The 12,072-nt window shown below is 34.8% G+C and overlaps 4 protein-coding genes across 5 annotated transcripts; 2 read left to right on the forward strand and 2 right to left on the reverse strand.

The window, feature by feature from the left end:
• Positions 1 to 436: 436 nt before the first annotated feature.
• On the reverse strand, positions 437 to 4,678 carry LOC101892203 (protein D2-like). The gene is made up of 2 exons (XM_005176848.4): positions 1,302 to 4,678; positions 437 to 1,248 (listed from the first exon to the last, which is right to left on the reverse strand). The coding sequence occupies exons 1-2, from the start codon at positions 1,389 to 1,391 to the stop codon at positions 769 to 771; spliced, it is 570 nt and encodes a 189-aa protein (XP_005176905.1). The 5' UTR covers positions 1,392 to 4,678; the 3' UTR covers positions 437 to 768.
• A 212-nt stretch (positions 4,679 to 4,890) lies between these two features.
• Positions 4,891 to 5,776, forward strand: LOC101891923 (protein D2-like). Its single transcript, XM_005182187.4, has 2 exons — positions 4,891 to 5,108; positions 5,179 to 5,776. Exons 1-2 carry the CDS (start codon positions 4,959 to 4,961, stop codon positions 5,656 to 5,658), a joined length of 630 nt encoding a protein of 209 aa, XP_005182244.1. The 5' UTR covers positions 4,891 to 4,958; the 3' UTR covers positions 5,659 to 5,776.
• LOC131802481 (probable small nuclear ribonucleoprotein Sm D2) lies at positions 5,699 to 8,052 on the reverse strand. Of its 2 annotated transcripts, XM_059122839.1 has the most exons (3): positions 7,885 to 8,052; positions 7,466 to 7,794; positions 5,699 to 5,954 (listed from the first exon to the last, which is right to left on the reverse strand). In XM_059122839.1, coding segments are annotated over exons 1-2 (294 nt in total). In that variant the 5' UTR covers positions 7,887 to 8,052; the 3' UTR covers positions 5,699 to 5,954; positions 7,466 to 7,502. The 2 variants fall into 2 exon arrangements, with proteins under 2 accessions (XP_058978822.1, XP_058978818.1); XM_059122835.1 differs by having other exon boundaries at positions 5,699 to 7,794.
• Positions 8,053 to 10,856: 2,804 nt separating this feature from the next.
• On the forward strand, positions 10,857 to 11,743 carry LOC101889791 (protein D2-like). The gene is made up of 2 exons (XM_005176834.4): positions 10,857 to 11,075; positions 11,146 to 11,743. The coding sequence occupies exons 1-2, from the start codon at positions 10,926 to 10,928 to the stop codon at positions 11,623 to 11,625; spliced, it is 630 nt and encodes a 209-aa protein (XP_005176891.1). The 5' UTR covers positions 10,857 to 10,925; the 3' UTR covers positions 11,626 to 11,743.
• Positions 11,744 to 12,072: the final 329 nt, after the last annotated feature.

Consider the following 12,072-nt stretch of genomic DNA (forward strand, 5'->3'; position numbering starts at 1 on the left):
CCATTTCAACCCCTAAATATTATTCGATCATCTCCATTCTAAATTTCGTGAAGATCGGACCATAATTGCGACCTGTAAAGTGATTACAAATTAACATAGACAGACGGAGATACATAGCTAGATCGACTCAGCTCGGCCAGATAGGAAGATCCATATATACTTTCCTATGTGGGAAACCAATATTTCGTGGTGTTACATAATTTTTGGCTCAATCAAACTTATACACATAGTGTTGTAGGGTATAAAAAAGAATATTGGGAAGCGGTTAAATAATGATCAGCAGCCCAAAGAAATTAAAAAAAAAATATTTCCAAGAAGACACGCTTCTAAGCTGTAATTGGTGGTAAGTACTACAAATTTATTTGTATTACTTCATATTTTAATAACAACTAGCGTAACCCTGTAACCCTTATTATGGAAAGAAAAGTCCAAAAACTTTATATTTTTGATTGGGAAAAATCGTTCAAATTGTTATGTATTTACATATTATTGGTTGGCTTAATATTCTATGTCGATACAGTTGTGCCAATGTGGAAAATGCATTGTAGATATTTTGGGTTTTGCTATCAATCATAAATGAATTGGAGTCATTTTTATATCATAAGCGACGATGGTATATACAAAAAATATATGCAGACAGTGATTGGTTCACTATTTGACTAAAAAATAAGTTATCTCAAACCGTCCCAACTCACCGCCAGTTTTTATGTTTCCAAAATATCAAGACATTCTTTTTTTTTTTCTTTATAAAAACCATATAATCACCGCCTATTTTCCAGACAATTGTTTATGCACTTGCGGAACGTATTCATCCCATTTGGCAACATAAAAATTCCCAGCTACAAGCTCAGCTAATTTATATTTCTTAACAAATTGCATTGTATTAAATTTACCACGACTCGATCCCTTGTTCTTGGGTATATGTTCTTCATTGAATTTCACTTTTCCATTTTGTTTAAACACCAAAAATACATAGCGGTGTAGACCAGTACCCTTCGGAGGACCAGAACCAATATATGCTGTTAAAACATCTCCTTTTTCCACGGCACCTCCAGGTATATTGGCCACCAACCAATGTTGGTATTCGCGAAATGTTGGATTTTTGCGACTTGGAGCATCAGGATCTGTCATGATTAGAGTATAATATGTTGCATCCTCATTGGGCCATTCCAATGTAGGTGGTTCTTTGACTTGACTGGGAGTTAACTCATTGCCTTTATCGACTTGTAGGTTGCCTTGATAAGCTATCTGAAAGGGAGCTATTTGGAGATTAATCAAATGTTGTAATTATTAGATTATACTTTTAGAAGAGACTTGGGTCCAACTGTTACTACATCAGGAATAATTTGATTTTTCTTGAAACAATTTTCCAATTCTGTTGATTCTGACATTGAATTATATATAAATAGAAAGAAAATTCAATGACTATGCGTAAGGAAAAAATATGATTTTGAAAAGCATTGTGTTAGGTTTTGGGACGCAGCACCGAGGCTAGGCAGTAAAATTACTCCCGTATCCTTCCTTTGCGTATTCAACTACCTTTCATTGGTCATGTAGTTGAGTGTTCCTCCTAAAAGTATGCTTTAATAATATTCTACATAGTTTTTATGAAATGACTTCGAACTGGTATACACAAATGTCGATAAAGACATGCAGTTCTTAATTCTACTTATTACGGTGATAACAGCGTATTTTAGCCTTCCTATTGTATAACAATATATATTTTTATACCCTCCACTATAGTATCACGTATCACTCGAAATATACATTTTAGACACCACAAAGTATATACGTTCTTGATTAACATAAAATTCTATGTCGATTTAGCGATATCCGTCCGTCTATCCATCTGTCCATTTGTCCGTCTGTGGAAATCACTCTTACTTCCGAACGAAATGAAGTAGGTTGATAAAATTTTACTCAAAGGTTTGTTATATCTGCAAGACTTTTGGTATTAAAAATGGGTCTTGTTGATCCACGTTATGGTATTTTTCTCCTCCTTTTTTTGGTATTTCGATGATTTTAGCGACATTATTCAACGGAATTGTTTCAAATTTGGTATTTGAAGTTCATACTGGATATAACAACCTTATATAGAAAATTGACTGTGTAGGTCTACGTCTTCGTATATCCCCCCTATAACGGTACCTCCCGATATTCGGTATTTCGATGATTTTAGCGGCATTATTCAGCGGAATTGCTTCAAATTTGGTGTTTTAAGTTCGTAATAGATAGTACAGCTTATCACTGAAAATTGCCTTTGCAGATCTTCGTCTTCATATAGCCCCCATATAACGTCACCTCCCGATATTATGTACTTTAAGGATTTTAGCGACATTATTTAGCGGAATTGTTTCAACTTTGGTATTGGAAGTTTGTAATGGATACTACAGCCTAAGACAGAAAATTGTCTGTGCAGGTCCACGTCTTCGTATAGCCTCCCTATAATGGTACTTCCCGATATTCGGTACTGTCATGATTTTATCGACATTATTCTCCGAAATTGTTTCAAATTTGGTATTTGAAGTTTGTAATGGATATTACAGCCTAAGACAGAAAATTGTCCGTCCAGGTACAAGTCTTTGCATAGCCGCCATATAACGGTGCCTCCCGATATTCGGTACTTTAAGGATTTTAGCGACATTATTTAGCGGAATTGTTTCAACTTTGGTATTGGAAGTTTGTAATGGATACTACAGCCTAAGACAGAAAATTGTCTGTGTAGGTCCACGTTTTGGTATAGCCCCCATATAGTGGTACCTCCCTATATTCGCTGTTTTTATGATTTTAGCTAAATTATTCACGGATGAATATTATAATGGCTTAATAATAATTAATTAATAAATTTGCCTATGCAGGTCCACGTCATCGTATAAGCCCTAATATAACGGCTACATTCGGTATTTTTAAGGTTTTAACAGAATTAACGGATTTTATTTTTTTTAAAAATGCCAAATTCGTTCCAAATGGTGGAGGGTATTCAAAGATCGACTAGGCCGAACTTACAGCTTTTTTATTTGTTCCCTTTTTCTTTACAATGAAACACATAACTACGTTGGGGTATGTGTTGAAAACAAACCCCTTTAGAACACAGATTACCAAACCAATGCAAATTTCGGAGAAAATGTGACGATATGGATCTGTTATAAGCAACAAAACATAAACGTCCACCGATATTACGGTATCTTTTGAATGCAAACAAAAGGGGTATATGCCCTAAATTTAAGAACTCACACTCACAATAGTTTTCAAATGTTCCTGTGATAAGTTATTACATTTGTGACATATCAAATCTTTTTGAATAAATGACTACAAATTATAAATGATGCTTCCAGATTTTGGTGATTTTTATGACGTAAGACCCATTCCAATTCTTTCGCTGAAATTTGAAATTTTAAGTTCTCTAGTAAATATATCTCCTGATTTTAGTTTCTTAGTAGATTAATGAACTTGGCACGGCAACATGCCAGATATTGAAATTGAAACTATCGACTAAAATGAATATTCCAGTACAGTTTATGGACCTATACCACAAAATGGACTTATATAAATATATTATTATATTTTTTGCAAAGGGGGAATCTGTAACAACTTTCAAATATACAAAGTTCCAGACAATTCCATTGAAAACTGTGTCAAAATTCGTGGAAATGCTTAAAATTAGGGAGTACCGTTATATGGAGCTATACGATAAAGTTAACCGATAAGCACATCTTCGAACTGGATCTAAGTTCTATGGGTCGGATGTTATCAATATTACATTTCTCTTTTCGAAAAATCCTGATAGATCTTAAGGCAATATTTTCAAAAAATTTCGTTCACAATAAGAGTATTTAATTCACGAGACCATGCAAAATTTAGTAGAAATCAAGTTACAAATTATCAGTTGGGTTGCCATCAGCATTTGACCCTATTTTTTATGTACACCTTTTATTCCATAAAGATGGGACCAAAATAATGTACGTACAAATATTGCACTTTGGAGACCATATTCAGTATTGACCCTATTCAAAATATAGACCCTTTGTGGAGAAGGTACCAGAAGGAGTGGGCTGATCAGTCACACCACAAATAATATTGGTAGGAAATGTCCGAACTTAAAAGAAATATTTGGTAGTTATTTAGCATTTTATGAGATTTGTAAATGTTCAACATTTTCGATCTGTGCTGTTGACGTCAAGAAGGAGTTGACCGATATACCGCAGATTCATATAATATCCATGGTAGATAAAAATATTGAGATACCAGAAGTTTAAAATGAATCACTTAATTGATTCGCATGTTATAAGGGTTATAATTATTCCAAAATTTAACCCTTTGTGGAGGATGTACCAGAAGGAGTGGTCCCAACTTTATACCAGATTGTTGATAGAAATATTAAGAAGTTTGGAGAAAATTATATTTTCTATTATTGTACGTTTTTAAATGTTATTATTATTCAAAATTTTGACGCTTTTTGGGAGATGTACTTACACAGGGCACCTTTTTCAAATATAATTCGAAACATTCTTAATTGTTATTTGAAAATTCTATTTGTAATTTGGATTATTTCACTTGTAATTTGAGAATTCCATTTGTTATTCGAATTATTCCATTTTTAATTCCAATTATACCAATTGTAATTCGAATTGTTTCATCACCATAAAATGATGATGGCATAATTTAGCATTGTTTGAATAATTATTTTGAAAGAAAACAATTTTAGGCAATTTTTTTTTTTTTTTTTTTTTTTTTTTTTGAAGTGGTTTTACAGATACTTTTTGTAAGGTTATATGGAAACGGTGTAAAAAATAGTTAAACTCATCTTTCCATAACACAAAAGCTCTTTCCAATCACACATAAGTTTTGTCAAACCGGTTTCCACTCAATGTTTTGGTAAAGCACAGAGTATTTCCATTTGGGGAAACTACAACGAAAACACAAATCAGTATTCAACGGACAAATCATTAACGCTACAAATGGCTTTGGAAAAGGTTCTATTTTGCGGGATAGTAGCAATGTTTGTTGCTATCAATTTGGCTGCAGCAAACAATGAAGTTGAATCTGTATTTAAAGATAATGAAATTATTCCCGATGTTATCGATGCAGCTCCCCAACAATTTCTAAAGGTAATTGTGATTAATTGCTTCGTGAGAAACATGAAATTGAATTAAATATTGAAATTTTTCCATGACACAGGTATCCTATGACAATGGGTTGACCGTAGACAAAGGCATTGAACTAACACCAACTCAAGTACAAAAACAACCAAAGGTTGAATGGGATGCCGAAGATGGTGTCTATTATACACTTATAATGACCGATCCAGATGCACCCAGTCGTGTTGAACCGAAATTTAGAGAATTCCGTCATTGGTTGGTTGTAAATATACCCGGCAATCAAATTGATCAAGGTGAGGTGTTGGCTGCCTATATTGGCTCAGGACCACCAAAGGGTACAGGCCTACATCGTTATGTATTCCTTTTGTATAAGCAATCGGGAAAATTGGAATTTGATGAAGCTCGCGTCGGAAATAACTCTAGCCAAGATAGACCAAAATTCAAAGCAGCCAAATTTGCAGAAAAATACAATTTGGGCTCACCCATTGCTGGTAACTTTTATCAAGCCCAATATGATGATTATGTGCCCATCTTGCACAAGCAATTGTCAGGCCAGTAAACAATGATAGCCCACCAAATGGAATTTTTTTAAAAACCAATTGTATACTATATATTTAAAGAAAAATTTTATTATATTATTTCAGTTTTTTTGCATTAAACAAAAAATTTTCGTTTTCCTTGAGTTTAGTTACTTATTCCATATTGATGTTGCTTAAAATGTAAGTTGTTGCTTCACATGATATCGAATCGCATCTTATTTTCCCCCAGCCGTTGCCAAGGGATTTCTTAGTACTAAAATTACCGAATCCCCTCTGAGGAACATCTTCGATATGAAACGATCCTTATGGAACAACTCTAGTTTAGTAAAAACTCTTAGATTTTTTCGAAAATTTTTCCAGAGGTAGGTATTTTTACCCTGATCCCGGGAAACTATTTTTTGCTTGGGGGACGGACCCGGGACCCCAGATTTTTGACCCGAAAGTCCGGGATCAAGACCCCGCCTGGACCCGGATCCACTTACCCGATATAGACAATATGGGTATCGTTGGAAAGCTTATGAAAATACCTATCCGATGGGGTAAGATGTTACGGTTCGGAAGTTATAGTCAAATTATCGATTTTTTGGACCCGAATTTTTTATGAAACCCCCAAAAAGTCAAAAAAGGGCCCATTATGGGGGTCAACAAAATTGTTTCCAAATTATAGCTGACATTCTTACCTTTCCAAAAGGCTACAATTTGTGCTAATAGCTTTTTCGGTTCCAGAGATATGGGTCTTTCCATCCGCATAACCCGATTCTAACCAGTTCATTAAAATGATGTTTTTAATAAAAAAGTGTTTATTTCGCGTAGCAGTCGTCGGAATAACAAAAGTTTTCTAAATTTGGCACTTTTTGTAAATAGCCGGCCTTCGGCCGGGGCTTGAGTTTTTCTCCTCTTGGTATGTCCTACACCGGATAACGCGAACCAAAGTTTTCTAAGTTTGACACTTTTTGTATATAGGCGGCCTTCGGCCGGGGCTTGAGATTTTCTCCTCTGGGTATGTCCCACACGGGCTAACGCGAACCAAAGTTTTCTAAATTGGATACCTTTTGTAAATAGCCGGCCTTCGGCCGGGGCTTGAGATTTTCTCCTCTTGGTATGTCCTACACCGGATAACGCGAACCAAAGTTTTCTAAATTGGATACCTTTTGTAAGTAGCCGGCCTTCGGCCGGGGCTTGAGATTTTCTCCTCTGGGTATGTCCTAAACCGGCTAACGCGAACCAAAGTTTTCTAAGTTTGACACTTTTTGTATATAGCCGGCCTTCGGTCGGGGCTTGAGATTTTCTCCTCTGGGTATGTCCCACACGGGCTAACGCGAACCAAAGTTTTCTAAATTGGATACCTTTTGTAAGTAGCCGGCCTTCAGCCGGGGCTTGAGATTTTCTCCTCTGGGTATGTCCTACACCGGCTAACACGAACCAAAGATTTTTGAATTTCATTCTTACGCAAAATATACCTTTTTTTTATTGTTATGCGGATGGATCTGGACTCAGTAAAGGTATTAGCACAAATTGAACCTTTTTGGAAAGGTAGAAGTGTCAGCTATAATTTGGCATCAATTTTGTTGTCCCCCATAATGGACCTTTTTTTGACTTTTTGGGGGTTTTATAAAAAATCCGGGTCCAAAAAATCGATAATTTGACTATAACTTCCGAACCGTAACACCTTACCCCATCATGTGACCACTTGTTTGACAGGTATTTTCATAAGCTTTCCAACGATCGTCGGGGTCTTGGACCCGGACTTTCGGGTCAAAAATCTGGGGTCCCAGGTCCGTCCCCCAAGAAAAAATAGTTTCCCGGGATCATGGTTAAAATACCTACCACTGAAAAAATTTTCGAAAAAATTGAAGAGTTTTTACTAAACTAGAGTTAAGCCATCCTTATTGACAGGTTTTACTTTTTTCTTGCCCTTGCCTGTACGTGGTATTTCGGTCCACATTTCTTTGACATTCTCCAAGACCATATTGCAGTGACGGTCGAAGGCTTTTACACGACCCAAAAGCTTCTTGTTGTTACGGCAATTGATCAATACTTGAGTGTTGTTCTTCACCGATTGTGTCAACACCGACAATGGTCCTGTATTGAATTCTTCCTCTTCTTGGCGAGCCAATTCCTCGGGTGTCAATTCAGATTTGGGTTTAACAAGAGCCCTGTAAACAAACGGCGCCATCGAAAGAAAGTTAGGTTAGATTTTTTTCTAAATGGCACAGAAAATGCACAAATGAACCGGATGTACTTACATTTTTGCTTTTATTAACTAATCAGCCTTTGATTGGAACACAATTGTTTAATTTCGTCAAATATTTATTAATAAATTATAAACGTTTATTGTGGACGCTGTTTTCTTTGATTCTTCTTCGCTGCTATTTTGTGTTTTGCCGCATGACAGATGAGGGATGGTGTTGCCATATCATAAATTAGGTGTAACATTGAAATACACTCTACGTGAAAAGTGTGTATAAATAAATTCATTTTATAGATTAGTTGTACAACATTGACAGTAAATTAAAGATTTTTCAAGGGTGAAAGGATTTATAGCCAAAATCGTGGCATCGGTGTGATTTTCACGCCAAAGTAACGTATTATGCTCTTATCTGCTTTAGCCTTGCTAAATTCTTGTTCTATAGACAATTGGAATTACAACTTATTTAATGGAAACAAACTTAAAATGAACATAATAGACATATGTACTATATTTTCAAGGTAGGTGACTCATTATTTTAATATTTTGTAACGGTATAAAGCAATGATGATTAATATTTTTTTCTGAGTTTGCTTATTTTTATCAATTTTATGTTTTAATTAATTTTTTAAAAAATTAAAACACACAGTGTATATACATACAGAGTAAGATAAAAAAAACTGCAACAAATTCAAGCGCCATAATTTTTACATTTTTTTTAAATTGTATTGAATGAAAGCCAAAAATTACGGAAATAGCATTAAATTTAAGAATAAGTTTAGATTTGTTGGAATTGGTCACCTTTGGCACGAATTATGGCCAATGAAACCGTCACACGTTGCTCGAATGTTGCTCTGCGGTATTTTGGTTCATTCCCGGCGAAGCGCTTGCTTGAGGTGATCGACACTTTGGTATTTTTTTTAGTGTCAACCTTGCTTTCCAAAATACTCCAGACAAAATAGTCCAACGGATTCGTATCCGGAGATTTTGGTGGCTATTGTGCGCTGGAAATGAGGCGAGGAACTTCATTTTGTAACCATTCTTGGGTGTCGCGTGCTGAATGCCAAAATGTTTGCGTGCCCAAGGCTTTAACAAACCCTCCGTAAGGCCTTCTCCATGTCGTTGTGGTTTATCCATGGTAGAAGAATATAGGTAGATGCATCAACGCTTCTGAACATAATATGTCAAAATTTTTAAATTGTTTTGCCAAAAATAAATAGATTTTTATATATTTTGGTTTGCAAATTTTGGAGAAAATGTGACGATATGGATCTGTTATAAGCGACAAAACATAAACGTCCACCGATATTACGGTATCTTTTGAATGCAAACAAAAGGGGTATATGCCCTAAATTTAAGAACTCACACTCACAATAGTTTTCAAATGTTCCTGTGATAAGTTATTACATTTGTGGCATATCAAATCTTTTTGAATAAATGACTACAAATTATAAATGATGCTTCCAGATTTTGGTGATTTTTATGACGTAAGACCCATTCCAATTCTTTCGCTGAAATTTGAAATTTTAAGTTCTCTAGTAAATATATCTCCTGATTTTAGTTTCTTAGTAGATTAATGAACTTGGCACGGCAACATGCCAGATATAGAAATTGAAACCATCGACTAAAATGAATATTCCAGTACAGTTTATGGACCTATACCACAAAATGGACTTATATAAATATATTATTATATTTTTTGCAAAGGGGGAATCTGTAACAACTTTCAAATATACAAAGTTCCAGACAATTCCATTGAAAACTGTGTCAAAATTCGTGGAAATGCTTAAAATGAGGGAGTACCGTTATATGGAGCTATACGATAAAGTTAACCGATAAGCACATCTTCGAACTGGATCTAAGTTCTATGGGTCGGATGTTATCAATATTACATTTCTCTTTTCGAAAAATCCTGATAGATCTTAAGGCAATATTTTCAAAAAATTTCGTTCACAATAAGAGTATTTAATTCACGAGACCATGCAAAATTTAGTAGAAATCAAGTTACAAATTATCAGTTGGGTTGCCATCAGCATTTGACCCTATTTTTTATGTACACCTTTTATTCCATAAAGATGGGACCAAAATAATGTACGTACAAATATTGCACTTTGGAGACCATATTCAGTATTGACCCTATTCAAAATATAGACCCTTTGTGGAGAAGGTACCAGAAGGAGTGGGCTGATCAGTCACACCACAAATAATATTGGTAGGAAATGTCCGAACTTAAAAGAAATATTTGGTAGTTATTTAGCATTTTATGAGATTTGTAAATGTTCAACATTTTCGATCTGTGCTGTTGACGTCAAGAAGGAGTTGACCGATATACCGCAGATTCATATAATATCCATGGTAGATAAAAATATTGAGATACCAGAAGTTTAAAATGAATCACTTAATTGATTCGCATGTTATAAGGGTTATAATTATTCCAAAATTTAACCCTTTGTGGAGGATGTACCAGAAGGAGTGGTCCCAACTTTATACCAGATTGTTGATAGAAATATTAAGAAGTTTGGAGAAAATTATATTTTCTATTATTGTACGTTTTTAAATGTTATTATTATTCAAAATTTTGACGCTTTTTGGGAGATGTACTTACACAGGGCACCTTTTTCAAATATAATTCGAAACATTCTTAATTGTTATTTGAAAATTCTATTTGTAATTTGGATTATTTCACTTGTAATTTGAGAATTCCATTTGTTATTCGAATTATTCCATTTTTAATTCCAATTATACCAATTGTAATTCGAATTGTTTCATCACCATAAAATGATGATGGCATAATTTAGCATTGTTTGAATAATTATTTTGAAAGAAAACAATTTTAGGCAATTTTTTTTTTTTTTTTTTTTTTTTTTTTTTTTTTTTTTGAAGTGGTTTTACAGATACTTTTTGTAAGGTTATATGGAAACGGTGTAAAAAATAGTTAAACTCATCTTTCCATAACACAAAAGCTCTTTCCAATCACACATAAGTTTTGTCAAACCGGTTTCCACTCAATGTTTTGGTAAAGCACAGAGTATTTCCATTTGGGGAAACTACAACGAAAACACAAATCAGTATTCAACGGACAAATCATTAACGCTACAAATGGCTTTGGAAAAGGTTCTATTTTGCGGGATAGTAGCAATGTTTGTTGCTATCAATTTGGCTGCAGCAAACAATGAAGTTGAATCTGTATTTAAAGATAATGAAATTATTCCCGATGTTATCGATGCAGCTCCCCAACAATTTCTAAAGGTAATTGTGATTAATTGCTTCGTGAGAAACATGAAATTGAATTAAATATTGAAATTTTTCCATGACACAGGTATCCTATGACAATGGGTTGACCGTAGACAAAGGCATTGAACTAACACCAACTCAAGTACAAAAACAACCAAAGGTTGAATGGGATGCCGAAGATGGTGTCTATTATACACTTATAATGACCGATCCAGATGCACCCAGTCGTGTTGAACCGAAATTTAGAGAATTCCGTCATTGGTTGGTTGTAAATATACCCGGCAATCAAATTGATCAAGGTGAGGTGTTGGCTGCCTATATTGGCTCAGGACCACCAAAGGGTACAGGCCTACATCGTTATGTATTCCTTTTGTATAAGCAATCGGGAAAATTGGAATTTGATGAAGCTCGCGTCGGAAATAACTCTAGCCAAGATAGACCAAAATTCAAAGCAGCCAAATTTGCAGAAAAATACAATTTGGGCTCACCCATTGCTGGTAACTTTTATCAAGCCCAATATGATGATTATGTGCCCATCTTGCACAAGCAATTGTCAGGCCAGTAAACAATGATAGCCCACCAAATGGAATTTTTTTAAAAACCAATTGTATACTATATATTTAAAGAAAAATTTTATTATATTATTTCAGTTTTTTTGCATTAAACAAAAAATTTTCGTTTTCCTTGAGTTTAGTTACTTATTCCATATTGATGTTGCTTAAAATGTAAGTTGTTGCTTCACATGATATCGAATCGCATCTTATTTTCCCCCAGCCGTTGCCAAGGGATTTCTTAGTACTAAAATTACCGAATCCCCTCTGAGGAACATCTTCGATATGAAACGATCCTTATGGAACAACTCTAGTTTAGTAAAAACTCTTAGATTTTTTCGAAATTTTTTCCAGAGGTAGGTATTTTTACCCTGATCCCGGGAAACTATTTTTTTCTTGGGGGACGGACCCGGGACCCCAGATTTTTGACCCGAAAGTCCGGGATCAAGACCCCGCCTGGA

Source organism: Musca domestica, unplaced genomic scaffold (assembly GCF_030504385.1).
Source record: "Musca domestica strain aabys unplaced genomic scaffold, Musca_domestica.polishedcontigs.V.1.1 1, whole genome shotgun sequence".
NCBI classification, from domain to species: Eukaryota; Metazoa; Arthropoda; class Insecta; order Diptera; family Muscidae; genus Musca; species Musca domestica.

Bases quoted from the DNA above. Each gene is read 5' to 3' on its own strand.
- LOC101892203 (XM_005176848.4), bottom strand. From the start codon at position 1,391: ATGTCAGAATCAACAGAATTGGAAAATTGTTTCAAGAAAAATCAAATT. The intron at 1,249-1,301 runs GTATAATCTAAT...GCTCCCTTTCAG, and splicing joins GACCCAAGTCTCTTCTAAAA to ATAGCTTATCAAGGCAACCT.
- LOC101891923 (XM_005182187.4), top strand. From the start codon at position 4,959: ATGGCTTTGGAAAAGGTTCTATTTTGCGGGATAGTAGCAATGTTTGTT. The intron at 5,109-5,178 runs GTAATTGTGATT...TCCATGACACAG, and splicing joins CTCCCCAACAATTTCTAAAG to GTATCCTATGACAATGGGTT.
- LOC101889791 (XM_005176834.4), top strand. From the start codon at position 10,926: ATGGCTTTGGAAAAGGTTCTATTTTGCGGGATAGTAGCAATGTTTGTT. The intron at 11,076-11,145 runs GTAATTGTGATT...TCCATGACACAG, and splicing joins CTCCCCAACAATTTCTAAAG to GTATCCTATGACAATGGGTT.